This window comes from Pristis pectinata, chromosome 9, assembly GCF_009764475.1.
Source record: "Pristis pectinata isolate sPriPec2 chromosome 9, sPriPec2.1.pri, whole genome shotgun sequence".
Classification (NCBI taxonomy): domain Eukaryota; kingdom Metazoa; phylum Chordata; class Chondrichthyes; order Rhinopristiformes; family Pristidae; genus Pristis; species Pristis pectinata.
Window position 1 is genome coordinate 33,611,887 of NC_067413.1, and position 17,012 is coordinate 33,628,898.

A 17,012-nucleotide genomic window follows, 5' to 3' on the forward strand; every position below is an offset into this window, starting at 1 on the left:
ATCTCCTGTCCTAGCTGATTTTAGTACCACAACCAATGTTAAGCAAGCAAGGCACTACCTATATCCAGCAGATTCTCCTGGGTTTGTCCATCATTAGTTATTCATAATGAACTGTTGCCATGCAGTTTGCCTACAGTTGTCTGCAGATACACATGAAGAGTGTGTGTGCACATTTGAATTCCAGTCACTTGTTCTTGTTCACATATCTCACTCTTAAGTATCCGCTTGGGCTGAATTGAAAGGAAGTGGGTTCAAATCCTGCACTACCAAATGATTTAGGTCTGTGCTGAGTTAACAGACCTCCTTTATAAGCACCGTTGGTGACCCTGGTTGAAGGATGGGCGGACTGATCTGCAATCCAAAAAAGAAACCCTGCCAATTTAGTATACAAGAATAGGTGTCAGGTGAGCAGTTGACTAAGCTCTACTGTGATTTCTCCCAGCGTGAAATAGCCTTCAGCCATGCAATTCCCAGGCACAAGGGTGATGAATGGATGCTTACTTTAAGATCTCAGATGGCTCCTGGCTGATTTAGGATTGTGCCCCCATGCCTCTGAGATGAGGGGGAAGAGGGCAGGCAAAAATATTAAATCCCACAATGTAAAATTTAAAAAAACTGCACAACAGGATTTATCATTCTCATGTGCTTGAGAAAGAATGTCCAAGAAGATGGACTCCATATATAATGCTTTAGTGCACTCAGAGCTCGCAGTGAGACTTTGATGTGTTTTTATCACCATTTTGTACATTTCTCATTGGTTTTATAATACGTAGAATTTATAAACAGTTGTCTATATTGATTAGTGAAGATTCAGGGAGCTATAAAAGAACTTGTGGATATTCCAAGGTCTACAGTCTTAAAAAGTAGGGTCCAATTCATTGTGTGACCACCTGGACTCTGTTCAAGTTCCCCATTACTTTGCACTTACCTGGTTTGGACCTGTAGGCCAAACTTGATAGCCTAGAGCACCCTGGATACGATTTTCTGTATGGTGCCAGAGCCTTCAGACGTGTCACATAGACCAGCCTTCCCATGGAACGACTAAGGTCACCTTTGACACATGATGTAGCTTTTCTCAAAGCCATCAAGATTCAGAAATATTTAAAACTGCAGATCCAGCATTCCATGATCTGTCATGTTTTGAATCTGTAGTACAGATTTGTACCAATTAACTAATTCTAACTAAGATCTAAAATTAACTAAGATCTGTACTGATCTGTAACTAATTAACCTACCAATGCAACTTTTGCAATCTCAGCCAAGTTACGGAAACTTTGGGCTATGGATGGTTCTTGGAATCCTTGCGTGACCTGGGGAGTGTTGTGCAAAGTGGTCATAGTGTTGCTAAACTGTAGTGATTAGAGTTGCACAGGTTGGTTCAAGAACCAAATGGTTGAAGGGAAGTAGCTGTTCTTGAACCTGGTTGTGTAGGACTTCAAGCTTCTGTACTTCCTGCCCAAAGGCAGCTACAAGAAGATGGCACAGCCCGGAAGGTGGGGATCTTTGGGGATATCATTCATTGTACCTGTGCATACATGTACTTGTGCATATGACGATAAACTAGACTTTGAGTGTCTCTCCTTAAAATGAACACTTCTGGTCAGAGGAAGATGATCAGGGACAATTCCTGTGGCCCTGATTTTCTGTGGTCTGGCATCAGTCTGGTCCCAAGGGTGCTGGACTCGAGAGTTTCAACCTGCATTTAAAAATGAGAGAAACACATTTTAAAAGTTATTTTAAAACATCACAAAATACTTTAAATTATCTGTAAGTAATTAAGAAAAAGCATTACTAGAAATACACATCATTCAAAAACAAATTAATATATCCTATTCTTTCCTTTCTTCAATGCAGCTGTAAAATCTCGTGTGAAATAAATGAGTTTGGATCCAGTAGCATGCCTCGCTTGGTACAGGATCCATGAACAGATTCCCCATTATAAGTGCTGGAAAACCTCAGAAGTTTGTGCCCTGTGCAGAGTCCAGGGACAGAGCCAAGAGGCAGACTCGCTGGCTGGATGGGATCTATCAGCAAGTTTGGGACTTCCAGGTTTTTTTTAGCCACCTGACCAAGTTCTGAACTTGCTGGTATTTTCACGGATGAATGTGGAGAGTTCCCAGTGGAACTGCCAGCATTTACCAGCAAAATCTAATTATTGAACTTATAGGTAATGGTTAGAATGATTCTCATTCAGAACATATGAGTCACTGTAAGATCTTACAAATATGTTGCTTGCATACAATTATGACAGCATTCAGGGCCTGTTTGAAGCACTTTGTGCTTTTTGAATTTTCATTGATGAAAAGCTGACATAGATAAAAATGTCTAAAAGATGATTTTATATGTTAACTTAGAAGATTGCATAAGTAGTTCTGTATTCTGTGAGAATGTGGTTCCCAATGTAAAATTTAGAATAACTGTTTCTTGGTCACACTATGTGCTTCTGATACCAAGCACCTATACTATTTCATTTTTTAGCATCATAGATGGCAACTGATATTTGAAGTTGTTGCCATGCAATTTATTGGTGGCCTGTATCAATATGAGATATCAATATCCAATTATAGTACACCACCCATTGTTGCTTTGAGTAAATAAAATGCTGTCAGTTAAAATAAATGAAGGCAACAATGTGAATATTTCAGAAACAAATGTCACAGCAGACCTAAAGAAACATATTTCATCTTGATTGTTCCAGTACACAGTTTTGAGGTTGAACTCATAGAGTATAATACGGGAGTTAATCATAGATTTTTTTAAATTAATTGTAACAGAAAGGCTTATACGAATTCTAAAATAGATTGTCCTCCACTTACCAGGTATTGTTCCATTTTAAAAGCAGAAGTAAAATAAATGTCACAAATGATGTTTGTGCAACAATTTTTTTATATAAAAATGCACCTTCAACATAAATTAGCTTGTGGCATTGAGGTTAGTGCATTCATTTCATGGCACGTTGATTGCAGAATCGAGTCTAGATGCTGATTAACCAATTTGTGTCTCTGATGAGCTTTGTCAGTTTTCAGCTAGGCTAATGTCTGATGTGACCAACCTTGAGGGGATATTCCTGGGCTGGTGAATTTTGATGCTCCTGAAATCTTAGTTGGGTATTTGGGGTGTGTTGGTTTCTGTTTTTAAGATGGTTTCGTCTTTGATGCTTGGTTATAGATTGTCATTGGTTCGGACCCAACTAATTGTAATCATGCTGCATTTTTCCTCACAATTAAAATTACCTTTCGAACAGGAGAAACTGGGTGAAAAGAACCAGGAAACATGGTGTTGCAGGAAGATAGTAATATTGGATGTTCTAAGGAGGTCACTGTTCAATTTGTCACATCCCTGTCAAAGGTAAAAGCTAACCCGAAGTCCGTAAGCTTATCTTTGTGTTGTTAAGAATGCAGTTTTCCTATCTAAGTGTAAGATGGTGGCACAGCAGCAATAGAGTCTGTTATGTTCTGTTATAGGGTCATAGTAATTAAGCCCAGAAACAGGCTGTTTGGCCCAACTCGACCATGCTGACCAAGGTGTCCATCTCAACCAGTCCCATTTGCCTCTGTTTGGCCCATATCCCTCTAAACCTTTATATCCATGTACCTGTCCAAGTGTCTTTTAAATGTTGTTATTGTACCTGCCTCAATCACTTCCTCTGGTAGCTTGTTCCATATGCACACCACCTTCTGTGTGGAAAAAGTTGCACCCTAGGTTCCTATTAAATCTTTCCCCTCTCACCTTAAACCTATACCCTCGAGCTCTTGATTCCCCAAACCTGGGAAAAGGACTGTGTGCATTCACCTTATGGTTCTAACATAGTTAAATTACCAGATGAGTAATCCAGGGATTTGAGTTCAGATCCCACCATGGGAGTTGTGGAATTTAAATTCAGTTAATAATCTGAATGAAGAAAAACTGATCATTAGTATTAGTAATCACAAAACCAACTGATTGTCATAAAACCCATCTGATTCACTATTGCCCTTCAGGGAAAGAAAGCTGCCATCTTTAATCAGCCTGGTTTACATGTGACTCCAGACCCACCAATGCAGTTGACTCTTAAAACGTCCTCTGAAGTATCCAAGCAGTGTCCCTCAATCAGTTCGCCTTGCCAACAATTTCCAGATCCTGAAATATTTAATAAATAAAAAAAAGTTTATTTCCATCTTCTTTAAAGGTTTAACTCCCACTTAGTGTGGCTAGATGATGGTGTATATGATTGGCTACTGTTTTCAAGCAGTTCAAAAGTGCTTCCAAATGTCTAGATTGTGAAAGATGCTATGAAAATGCAGGTATTTTGACAAATCACTGGTGTACTCTGATTTGTGGTGAATATGTATAGGACAGCAGTTTTGATCAAAAAGCAAAGAGCTGACCTGGGTGATGATTCAGAGTTGTGCAAGAAAATGAAGTAACATGCTGTTGTGTAAGAACCAAATAATTACCAACCCCTTCCTTTGCTAACCAAGACTGGACCACTATGTTGATCTAGAAGCAGCCAATCAATAGTCAAATGGGTACAGATTGAAATTCTGCTGCTTAACATCCACTTTTATTTGTCAGGAATTTGACTGGTTGGACCTGAATGATTACAATCAGAAGATTTGGAAAATAATTCCACCATAAGAAGTTTTTATTCTGATTCCACAGTACTTGTTCTTTGATTGCCCCCTATAACACTTTTCTGATAAAACTTTAAACAGAGGCTCACTGCTCTCTCAAGTGGGTATGGGTGATCTCCTAGTATCATTTTCAGGTACAGCTTCCCTTAATCCTGGCCAATACTTATCTTTTAACATTGTCACCGAAAATTCAACCAGTTATCTGGTCATTCCTTAATTGTTTTTTTGTGGGTTCTTGATCTCGCTAGATTGGTGCCACCTTTCAAACAAGAAGTTAAAACAAGGCCCCTTTTCTGGCCATTACTTGCCCCTCAATCAATGTGATAGAAACAAGTTTTAGGTTGTGTGCTGAATCTTGCTGTGTGCTCTTTGGCTGTCATGTTTTCTACTTTTCAGCTGTGACTGCTCTTCAAAAAGTGTGTCATTGCTGTAAAGCGCTTTGGGACATCATAAGATCATCAACAGCTCTGTAAATGTGCAGTTTTTAAAAAATGGAGTTCTGATTACAATTCATAATACTGCTGTCTGTGCAAATCATCTCATTCAAGGCATGTGTTCCCCACAATTGCCTGCCTTACCTCAAGCATGTTGTAATAGCCCGGATTTCTTTCTTTAACTTTTCTTGCAGTTCAAGAGTAAAATCATGTTACAGCATGCCACCTTTTGCAATATAACTATTAATGCTGCAGAATAACTTCTAATTTTTCACAATGTTTCACCGTGTTTTGCTTTAAACTTTTACTCTTGCTCTGTGCTCCATGCAACTGCTGAGTTGCAGTAAACATACAATCACTCTAAGCCAGGTTCCATAGGAATGAACCAAACTGATGTTCTAAGATGCAATTCATAACCCTTTTTAGTAAGACATTGACAAAGTGAACTGCAAGAATGAATTATGGATCTTCCAATGCACAAGCAAGCCCTGAAAATAAGGATTATGAGTAATCTTTGAGTCATTTGTGTTGATTTAAAAATTCTTGTCAAATTCCTCCATGGTCTTGCACATTCTTGCCTATAACCTCCACAACCCACCAAGATCTCCTCTTCTGGCTCCTTGCTAATCCCGAAATTTAACAGCTCTATCACTGGCACCCATACCTTCAGCTGCCAAGGGCTTCTCTGGAATTCCCTCTCTAAACAATCTGCCTCTCCCACTTTAAAGAGGTTGTTTAAAATAGACTTGGGTTAGGCTTTCCTCTTTAAATCTCTCCACCTCTCCTCTTTTAAGATGCTGCTTAAAACCCACCACTTTTTCCAAGCTTTTGGTCATCTGCCCTGAAGTGTGCTTGACAAGATTTCCATGAATTGTTTTGCTGCATTAAAGATGTTATATAAATGGAAATTGCTGTTGTTGCAATTGGGTACAATAATCAGTGTGCATATGTTGGTTAAGTATAATATTTCCCCAAGATCCTATGAACTATGAAATGCAAATCAACTTCCATTTTTACCCAGAAAAATGATTACAATCAGAAGCTGTCAGAGGTACTGCCATTGATGGAAATGACTCTATAGCCAAGACAGGATGTCATTCTTCAGTAAGGGTGGAATAATGGTTACTGAAGAAGTCTGATAGCAGAGCTGGGAAAAGCTGCCAGGCATATCCTTGTTTCGTAAGCAGCAGGCAGTGTTTTATCTGACAGACAGCGTGTAAATCTGTCCCCAGAATGTCCAGATGTTTAGTTTCCAACCGTCACTGTAATAATTTCGCTATTTTCTTTAGTTAGACTGATAACATCACTTAGTAGAATAAACCGTTGACAGAATGCAGAAGAATGTTGCTCTTAGTCCATGAATATATTCATTCTACGACAAAGAGAAAAATAAAAACGGAAATGCTGGCATGTGACTGTTGTGCTGCTTAGCTGATCATTGTAATCGTTTTGTTTTAGTTTTGCCAATTTATAATGGAGCCATGCAGATAATTATCTCAGAAGACAAAATGCCCCAGAATCTTCAATTGATTTCAACGGCTTTAACTTCTGTTAACCTACTGAATGGAATTAGTTCGCAGATTTTTATTTCACGGTGCATAAAGTGGCATTGGACTTTTGCTTGTTGATTATACTGTTTTTTTTCTCCCGCACAGTCACTTTAAAAGAAGAAAGAATTTGCATTTCTGTAGTGCTTTTCATGAGCTTGGGACTTCCCAACACATTTTATACCAAGTACTTTTTGAAAAGCCAAAAAGCCGCAGTTGCTGGAAATCTGAAATAAAAATGGAGGATGTTGGAAACATTCAGTAGGTCAGCAGGTAGCATCTGTTAATTTTTCAGGTTGAAGTCCTTTCTTCAGAATTGGCCACTTCTGATATAAACAGGAAAGGCTGGTTGCCTGAAATTGTTGAGTAGTGTTAAGTCCTGAGGGCTGTGATATGCCATCTAGACCTTTTAAAGAACAGTCACTTCTGTAATGTAGGAAGCAAGGCCGGCAGTTGGCACACAGGAAGCTTTCACAAACAGAAATTTGTCAATGACCAGATAATTTTTTTTGTGTAAATCAAACCAGATTGAAGAAGGAAAATGCTTGCCAATATTTCTCCCCTCTTTCCATCATGATAAGTGTTAAGAGTTTGAATCCTGAACTCACAGTTGGAAGTTATCAGCCTTTGCCACTTGTATACAAAACACGAGAGGGCATTAGCTGTAAAGTTCAGTTGAAGTAACATAAAATGGAGAAATATACACTCTCTCTCTATTTTCATTCCCCCTCTCTCTACCTCCTTCTCTTGCTGTGTGTCGCTCATGATTGTAAGCAGTAATTAATATTGACCTTTATTGTCAACAAAATATAGATAGAAGACTGAATTTTGAATCTCTCTCTCTCTCCCTCCCTCTCTTCCTCTCCCCCTCTCCCTCTCTGCCATGGATCAGTTGGACTGTTGTGGCTCAAGACTACCTCTAGGGTCCTGAGCACAAAAATCAAGTCTTGTACTGCAATGCAGTACTGAGAGGGTTTCACAATGTTGAAGGTGCTGTGTTTTTGTCAAGACACTAAACTGTACTGCTGTCTGCTTTCCTGCGATTGGAAAAGATCACATGTTATGAAGAGCCAGGACTTTATTCCAGGAGTCCAGCCCAGTACTTAACCTTCTATAAATCTTGCTGAATAAAACATTAATTCTCTGGTCATTATCACATGGCTGTTTGTGGGAGCTTGCTGTGTGCACATTACTGCCATGCTTCCTACACTTCAAAGTCACTTAAAGTGTTTTGGGATTTCATGATGTTGTGAAAGCTTCTGCTTAGAGGTTTCCTCCCTTGTAAATAACTTAGTTTCATACGTCTTCTGAAGTTAATTGGACAGAAAAGCAAAGCTTTAATGGAGATTTTATTTTTATTTTATTTTTACCCCTTTTCCCTTTCTTGCCTGCATGTCTTTTATTTTGAAAGAGTGCCATTTACAATCAAATCTTAATTAAAAGTTTTTGAAACATGTTGTGGGGATGAAGAATTTGACTGATATTTACTATGGCACCATTTGGACCATGTTTCCAGGACAGAGTGGATGTATTAAGAATCCCATCTTAAAGAAAAGAAAGTCCTTCAATTCCTGTTTACAAATTGCCAGCCCATCTCGAGACTTCCTTTGGTGGTGCTCTTAAATTCATGCAGCATCCTGTTCAAATCCTTCCACCCCTTTCCATCTCTGCTGTATTAAAACAAGGCACTAAACAAAGGCTTTAAATGGCATCAGGTCAGTGGAAATCCAAAAGCAAAATACCACAGATGCTGGAAATCTGAAATAAAGACAAAACATGCTGGAAACACTCAGCAGCTCAGGCAGTATCTGTGGAAGGAGAAACAGTGTTAATGTTTCAGGTCTATGATCATTCATCAGAATGAAGTAAAGTTAGAAATGAAATAAGTTTCTGAGAGCAAAGGGAGGAGCGGAACACAAGTGAAAGTCTGTAACAACGTAGATATCAGGAGAATGTGAACAATGAGAATGGTAGTTTTGCCAGCTGAAAGAGGGCGGTAAAGGCTCGTGAACAGCAGAAGGCATAGTTGGGGGCAGGGGGTGCAAATTGGAGATGCATTTCTCTTCACAGCCACTGCTTGACTTTCTGAACATTTCCAGCACTTTTGTTTTTGTTTCTGAGGCATGGTAACAATTTGCTGCCTCTAGAAAGATAGACCCATGACATAAAAGAGCTTTATGAAGTTAGTCTGCCCCAGTAACAATCAGTACTTCTAAGCATTCCACAAGTAACCAGGAGCATGTACAATTGCTGAAAACCATACCCAGGTGTTATACACTAAAGGTCACTGTTGCAACTTTTGGGAGCAATAGTTTACCTTGCAGCTCAAAAACAGCAACCGGTACTTGATTTATTTTACCCTTCGAGTCAATTCGTTTTAAGATCTGAGAGATTTCACCCATTTTCAACAAGCCATAGGCTATCGGCTGTCACATCAGTGGCTGGTAATTTTATCGCTTATTGACATGAATCATTGATATTGTGTGTGTGTGCGTGTGTACATATAATTGGTTGCTTAGTTGGAAGTGAAACATAATGCTTTTACCTAAATGTGCAGAATAAGTCCAGAATAGGACTGTTGAATATTTTTACTAACTTCCAGACATTAAACTATGATTTTGTAATTGTTACACCTTGACAGAAGCTGTTGAAACAGGACTACAAAATATGTAACGCACAAACCATTGTGCATTTTCTGATAGTCTTTGAATACCGATGTGTTTTTGCTTGCATGTGCTTTTTTAACTACAGTTATTTGTCTTTTTAATTTGCCTTTTTACTGCCATAGCCTCAGGAATGCTCACACTTTAAAAAAAAATTCCATACTGCTTTTGGGCCCACGTGAATTTAATTTTGATTACCTAAGTGGTTGTGTAAGGACTTTTTCAATTGGCAATTGGTTTATTATTGTCACATGTGCCAAGGTACAGTGAAAAACTTTGTTTTCATGCCATTTATACAGATCATTTCACAACATTTGTACATCGAGCTAGTACCAGGGAAAAGCAATAATAGAATGCAGAATATAGTTTTACTGATACAGAGAAGGTGCAGGCAGACATAAGGTGCAAGGCCATGACGAGGTAGATTATGAGGTCAAGAGTCCATCTTGTCGTTCAGTAGTCTTATAACAGTGGGTTAGAAGCTGCCTTTGAGCTTGGTAATACGTGCTTTCAGGCTTTTATATTTTCTGCCTGATGGGAGGGGGGGAGAAGAGAGAATGTCTATGGTAGGAAGGGTCTTTGATTAATTTGGCTGCTTTTCCGAGGCAGCGGGAATTGTAGACAGAGTACATGGAGGGGAGGCTGGTTTTCATGATGTTCTGAGTTCAGCTTTCTCTCAAGAAATGTCACACTTTTTATAAAGAACATCTAGTTTACAGTATTACCTGTATGAAGAGTGGAGAGTGTCTGCACAGTTGTCATGCACTAAGGCATCTTCACATAGGGTGGGACAGGGTGCAGGGACCAGAGGTTGTATCATTGTGCTTTTTTCAAGGGATTATCTAAAGGCAGTGTATGGTGGTGTTTCTTGATGAATCAATATTGTGCGTAATCCCATGTCTTTGGGTTGGATTCTTTAGCACTTGGCAAAGCACTTGTTCTGCACTTTTGTTGTATTGATAGCATTAGGATTGGACTTCATAGGAGGCAAGGATTTGGTATCAATGGCTAGGGAGACAATTGCAAAGGCTGGAAATATACACCATTCCAATAAGCAACAAAAGATAGGTTACCATTTTGAACCTGAATCTTCAGAAGTCTATAGAGTCTTTTTATTTCTGTGGCCAACCTGTTGTGCATTTTTAGGTCTTTCATACAATTAGATCATAAGGGGATTAGATCTGCAGTGTTCAAGTGGCATCTCAAAGTTTTTAAGCAGTTATTTTAAGATGCCTTCTTATGGATATTTGGTAAGGATTAGGAAACCTTGCATCTTGGGCAGTGGCAAGCAAAGTGGACTGCTGTTCATGGAATCAAAAAGTTTGACAACAACTTACCTGCAATGCTCCTGTTGAGTGATTTTGCCCTGTACCCATAACATGAAGAACTCATGACCAGTCTCATCATCCAACAACAAGGATGTGTCGCACAGTGCCCAGACATGAACCACAGCCCAAACGTGAGCAGTGGACAATGGCTGTGCCAGAATTGTTTGCAACATATGCACAGCGTCAGGTTCATGCTGCTTGTACTTCAGTTTGACATGCTCAACCTATCCAAAATACAGCCTCCTTTACGTGATATTTTGGTGGATGGAAGTATTTTTTTACTAACTTGTTTGCCACTGTTTTGCAAAATAGTTTATGTAAATTTATCTTCAGCCAGAATGGTAAGTTCATCTCATCTTAATGTCAAAGCTGACGGGATGTGGTGATTGCATTCAGTCTGATATGTTTGCTATCATATCTTTTCCTCAAAAAATTGGGGGTTTATGTTATATGTACACTGCAGTTTTATTAAAATATAAATGGGCTAAATATCTTCAAATGACAACCCTGAAACACCATTTAAAAGCTGGTTATAAATGAGACAAGATTTCACAGGTGCAATATTTATACAGTGCATTCAGTAACAAACTGTGGTTGTTATTTTTTTACTTCAGTCCAGTGCATCTCTTGAGGCACTTGCAGCCTATCTGGCTACAGGACCAAGTTAATCAATGCCTCTTACCATATGGAGTCAAGCCTTGTGAGGTTTGTCTAGTCACAGGGCATAAAAATGTGGGAATGTTCAGCAACGACTGTGATTCCAAGCTGTGTGCTGAGCCAGGAGTGTGCGCACCGCGGCAGTGGTTAAGTTCACGCTGGTGTGATTGGTTGAGTAACCTTGCGTGGATGATTTTCCGTTTAGCCTTTGCTCTGACAGCACGCACCCTGGATAAGTGAGAGGACCATACAGGTGAAATCCATTCTCACATTTGCCTTAGGGGCAACTGGACTGTAACAGAATTTTTCAAACCCTTTGGGTCCAACTGTGGAGCAGAGAATAAATGGCTGAAGTGCCTGGTGTCGACAGGAAAATCAATGCCTGGTTATATAGACGTGACAGGCACAGCCTGCAATTCTGTCTGGAGAAAGTCCATACAGATACAATGGTTTGTTTTTTTTAACGTGCTCTAGTAGTACTGCATGTGTGGTTTTAATTTTCTTATCCCTTCTTGCACCTTGCATCCAAACCTCCATCTTTTTATTTTGCACAACAGGAAATTTGTGTGCGAAATTTGTGACCGGACATTCACAGAGAAGTGGGCCCTGACCAACCACAAGAAGCTGCATATGGGCCAGAAGCCTTTCAAGTGCCCTTGGCTGACCTGCCACTATTCCTTCCTCACCGCATCCGCCATGAGAGATCACTTCAGGACCCACACAGGTTTGTACTTTAACCGTTTGAATAAAGGAATTGTTAAATCTGTCAGCAATGTACATCTAGCCAAAGGAAACTTGGCGGTAGTTCATGTATCCAAAATAATTCACCTACAGAGTAATTGCACCATTATAAAAGACTCTTTGCTCCAACCGATAAGTGTTGATGAAGTTTGGATTTCAGTTCTCCCTTGTTAATTTCTCTCACTCCGTTCATTAACTCTTTGAGAGTTAAACCTTCAACATTTATACAGCATCTTTATCCCAAAGAGCTTTATCAGACAATGTTTCACACTGAACTGTGTGTTTAGGCATCAAAAGCTTGGTCGGGCAGGTAGGTTTTAAGAACTGAAGGAGCAGAGAGAGGGATAGGGAGAAGTAGAGGGACTTGGAGAGGGTATTCCAGAGTTTAGCGCCCAGGCAGTTGAAGGTACACTCACAAATGGTGGGGCTTTGGAATTCAGAGATAATTAAGAGGACTTAATTAGAAGAATGCAGAGATCAAAGGTTTGTCAGGATTATTGGTTAGGGAGGTCAAAGGCTAGGCACAGATTAAAGATAAAGAAAATTATCAAACTGAGGCATTACGAGACTAAGGACCAGTGTAAATCAGCAAACTCTGGCGTGGTTAGGACATGGGAAGCAGAGTTTTGGTAAACTCAAATCCATGGGGGTGGGGAGGGCAAGGAGAAATTTCTCTTCAGCAAAGTCCCCAGAACATGAGAGAATCTTCATGAGATGATTCCTTTTGCAGAGCTTTTGGTATAGATGGGTAATTGATGTTCATACAAAGAGCCCGTTTTTGTGCTGTATGACTCAATGATTCTCTGATTCCCATGGCCTTGTAAAATCTGCCGCCTTTACATAACAGGGCATTTCCACAACATTGGGATCACCTCAGGGTGAGCTCTGCTTGTTCAGTTCCTGACTTGGAGACTTGTCTTCAACTTGCAGAATTCTCAAGCTCACTTCTTTCCCTATCGTGGCTTAGGGAAGTAATTTACAAACAGGTGGACAACAAAAGACACAATGTCAATTCTTATGGACAAGCTGAGCCAATAGACAGGCAACAAAAGGCACAGTGCTGGTTATTATAGACAAGCTGAGCCAATAGGGAGAAAAATGTATTTCACCCTTCCAGAAATCTTGAGATAACTGCAGTTTTAGAAACATGCTTGCAGGGCTCTGGGAAAACCCAAACTGTCTTGAGTCCTGTACTGTAAAAAAAAATGGATCATAATTGTTAGCAGTCCATTAAATTTGCTTTGGTTTTCAGTATCACAGGTTACTTTACTTAAAATAAACAGCTTCACAGGAAGTTATTAGCAAAATGTACGATTTTTTTACACCAACCCTGAAGCCAACATCATGCAAAGCCATGAATGGACTGTGAACCACTCTCACATTTCCAGCACTTTCCTCAATGAGATGCAGGCTTTTCACAGAAGCATAGTACATGGAAGAGAAATTGAAAATACAAATGTCAGTGGAGTTGAAGTTTAAAATTATTACTCAGAGACTCTAGTCAAATTCAGAAAATGTGGGGACAGTTCTAACCTAGTTCACCTGGCGAGTCACTAATGGGATTGGGTGGAATATACTGCCTGATTGAAGTTACTGTCAGTTAGAGTATAACTTAGTTTGGCAGCAGATCCACTAGTGTTCCACATTGGAGTAAAATGACCCTCACTGTCCCAATTCCCCAAACCCCAAATTCCCAGAACCGAGTTTTGGTTGTGTTTGTCCTTGGGTTGAATCCCTTTTTGGTTCTGCTTGCTCTTTGCTTGGAAATGACCCTGATTTATTCAGTCCCCTCTCCCAATTAAGGTTGGAAATAAATTATTAGTTTCAAAATGGCAACACTTTTGCAATTAATTTTCTGGGTAAGCTCATAGTTTAGGCTGAATGATGGTGGATGAATTTCAGGCATCATTGCATTTAAAAAAAAGTGATTTTCTTATAGACCTGTTGAGGATGTCTGTGCATATAATCAAATAAAGACACAATGAGATGCCAGGGTGACAGCAATTATAACTGAATAGCTTCACCAGTTCACCCGCGCCAATGTAACTGTGCGATTAGTGTTCTCTGAACTTATAACCACTTCCTGAAGTATCAGAGAATAAAAAGCTGGAGGCCCTGAAATAATAGTCTTCCATCTTCATTGATACAGTAATATATTAATTAGAGATATTTTAAAACTTTTTATATGCTTTTAAACCGATTAATGCTGTACTCGTTTCTTGGGCTCTTTAATAAGGAAATACAGCTTTTCTAGTGATCATCTCCAGTCAAACTCTGATAGATTAATTTTAGCAATAAATAAATATGGGTTCAGTTTCCCTTCAGTTTAGTGCTACTGGGTCATAGTTTCCTGTGGCAGATCACCTAATAGTATTGTTATCCACCTGTAATGTGTCAGATTTGGAGCATAGGAGACTGAAAGGTGATTTTATATAGAGGTATATAAAATCATGGGGGGGGGGGCGTAGATCAGGTGAATGCACTCAGTCTTTTTCCCAGGGTTGGGGAATCAAGAACTAGAGGGCATAGGTTTAAGGTGAGAGGGGAAAGATTTAATAGGAACTTGAGGAGCAACTTTTTTGCACAAATGGTGGTAAGTATGTGGAATGAACTGCCAGAGGAAGTGGTTGAGGCAGGTACATTAACAGCTTTTAAAAGACAATTGCACAGATACATGGATTGGAAAGGCTTAGAGAGTTATGAGCCAAATGCTGGCAAATGGAACTTGCTTGGGTGGGCCACCTTGGTTGGTATGGACCATTTGGGCTGAAGGGTCTGTTTCTGTGCTGTGTAACTCTATGACTTGCTCCGGTGCTGCTAGCCTTTTGAAATCTTAGCAAGTCATTGATGTCACAAGATGGGGGAAACTGCAGCCCAAATGAACAGGGCAAACAATTACGTATTTCCTCGACCAATTAAATTGACAGGGTGAGAATCAGTGTAAGGAGGGAGAACGAGTGTTTCAGAGAGCATGAATTTAAAGAAAAGTCAGGTGCAGAGAATGATATAAAGTAAGGGACAGAAAGATTGGATTCATAAAAGAGAAGAGATAGAAAGGAAAAGTTTTCAAAGAATGCTTGTTTTATCACTAGAATAGGCAAGACATAGAAGGATATGGATCTAATGCTGGCAAGTGGGATTAGTGCAGATGGGTCATGGATGTGGTGGGCTGAAGGGCCTGTTTCTGAGCTGTATAATTCTGTGACTCTAATGATGATTTTAAACTTAACATTTTAAATTTCTCCAATAATAATTAACACCTGAAGGAATGAGATTCCAAATGTATAATAATACCACAGAAGTTGATTGGCAGTGCCATGTCTTTAAAGGGGCTTTTGGCTCTGCAAGGATAAAAATTAGTTTGCTTTCTCACACTTAGCTTGTCAACACCATATAAGTGCAGCAACCTCACAGCATCCCCAGTCATTCAGTGGTGAGGTATACAATGAGGTGGTGTTGCAACTAACTGGAGGCCTCAGCTTATTTTACATAAGAAGTTTGCAGTTTGAGCTGTTGCACTGCCGCACAGTTAAACAATCAGATTTTTTTTCAAGCAATAATTTGTTTAGTTCATTGAGGGTACAGATGAATACCAGGTGTGCCCTTGTGTTTAAACTAACAGGAAATAGAATATATTCGGGTCAATCAAAGACTTGTGTCCAGTTCAGGCTACTATAATTTAGGAAAGATCTCAAAGCCTTGCAAAACGTGCTGAGAAGATCAACGGGAGTATTGCCAAGGTTAAGAAGCTGACGTAGGGTCTTTGCTCTAAGGGCAGGGAATCATTGATCAATGTTCAACCACCTAGGTGATTGTATTATTCGTGATTTCTCACGAGCACAGTGGGCTGTATGAAGGACTGCTAAAGGAGGATTGATCTATTGGGAGCTGAGGTTGAGGGGGGATTTAATAGAGTGTTCAAAATTATAAGAGGATTTGAAAAGGTAGATTGGTCTCATCTGAATGTTGGCACCTCTGGCTGTGCAGTATTCCCTCACTACTGTGGAGACTGGAGCCCATCAACTCACCCCACATTCTACCACTCACCTACACATTCGGGACAATTTACAGTGGCGAATTAACCTAGCAACTTTTGTAGGTATCTTTGGGATGTGGAAGGAAACCTGAGTACCCCAGGGTCACATGGAGAACGTGCAAACTCCACACAGGCAGCACTGCAGCATTTGGAGCTGTGAGGCAGCAGCTCTGCTTGTGGGCCACTGTGCTGCCTGGATGTGAATGAGATTAAAAAAAGGAGCCACAGATGAATCCTTGGGAGGTAACAGCATCGAAGAGGGAAGAGTTGTAGCTCTGGTGAGGGGAAGATTGGAACCTATCGAGGATAGCCCCACTGAGCCAGACAAGAGACTGCAGATGCTGGAACCGGGAGCAACAAACAAGATGCTGAAGGAGCTCAGCGGGTAAGGCAGCAACTGGAGGGAAATGGGTAGTCGACATTTCGGGTCAAGACCCTTCATCTGAAGAGGGATATTGAAAATGAATGGTGTGACTATAGAAGAACCTGCACAATGTTCCAGAAAGGATATTGCTCAACAGTCTCATAAAACTATGGTTAGGGCAGTTTCTGTGTTGTAGTACCTTGGAAACCCGGAAGGAGAGATTTAAGCACATAATTGTAGAATTTGACAGCTAAAATTTTACATACTCCAGTACAGTTCAAATAAAAGGTGAATTAGGCTAAAGTTGGACTGAAGTACCCTTGATTTATTATATAGAGCTAAGCAGAGTCCTTATCAACCTCTTACATTAACAAAAACGAAATCCCATTAGTTCTCAGAGTAACTGTGTAGCACATAGTCCAGAGTCTGTGTGTTTTTCTGGAATGATTTATTTTAAGCCATATCGCTCTGAATAGAGAGCTTCCCATGTAATAATTGAACCAGACAATTAGCATGTGTTTAGCTTTCAAGCAGATCTATGTGAGTGCTACTCTGCCAGGGGTACCAACTTTTCAGGAAAGATGTTAAATAATCTGCCTTATCAAAATCCATCATAATTTGAAACATTT

At 39.8% G+C, this 17,012-nt stretch overlaps 1 protein-coding gene across 4 annotated transcripts in view; it reads left to right on the plus strand.

The window, feature by feature from the left end:
• Positions 1 to 17,012, plus strand: part of znf407 (zinc finger protein 407) — a 379,875-nt gene that overhangs the window by 227,745 nt on the left and 135,118 nt on the right. For all 4 annotated transcript variants that reach the window (XM_052023962.1, XM_052023966.1, XM_052023963.1 and 1 more), the window contains one exon: positions 11,800 to 11,966. In XM_052023962.1, the coding sequence (XP_051879922.1) occupies positions 11,800 to 11,966 (167 nt within the window). The remainder of the gene's footprint in view (positions 1 to 11,799; positions 11,967 to 17,012) is intronic.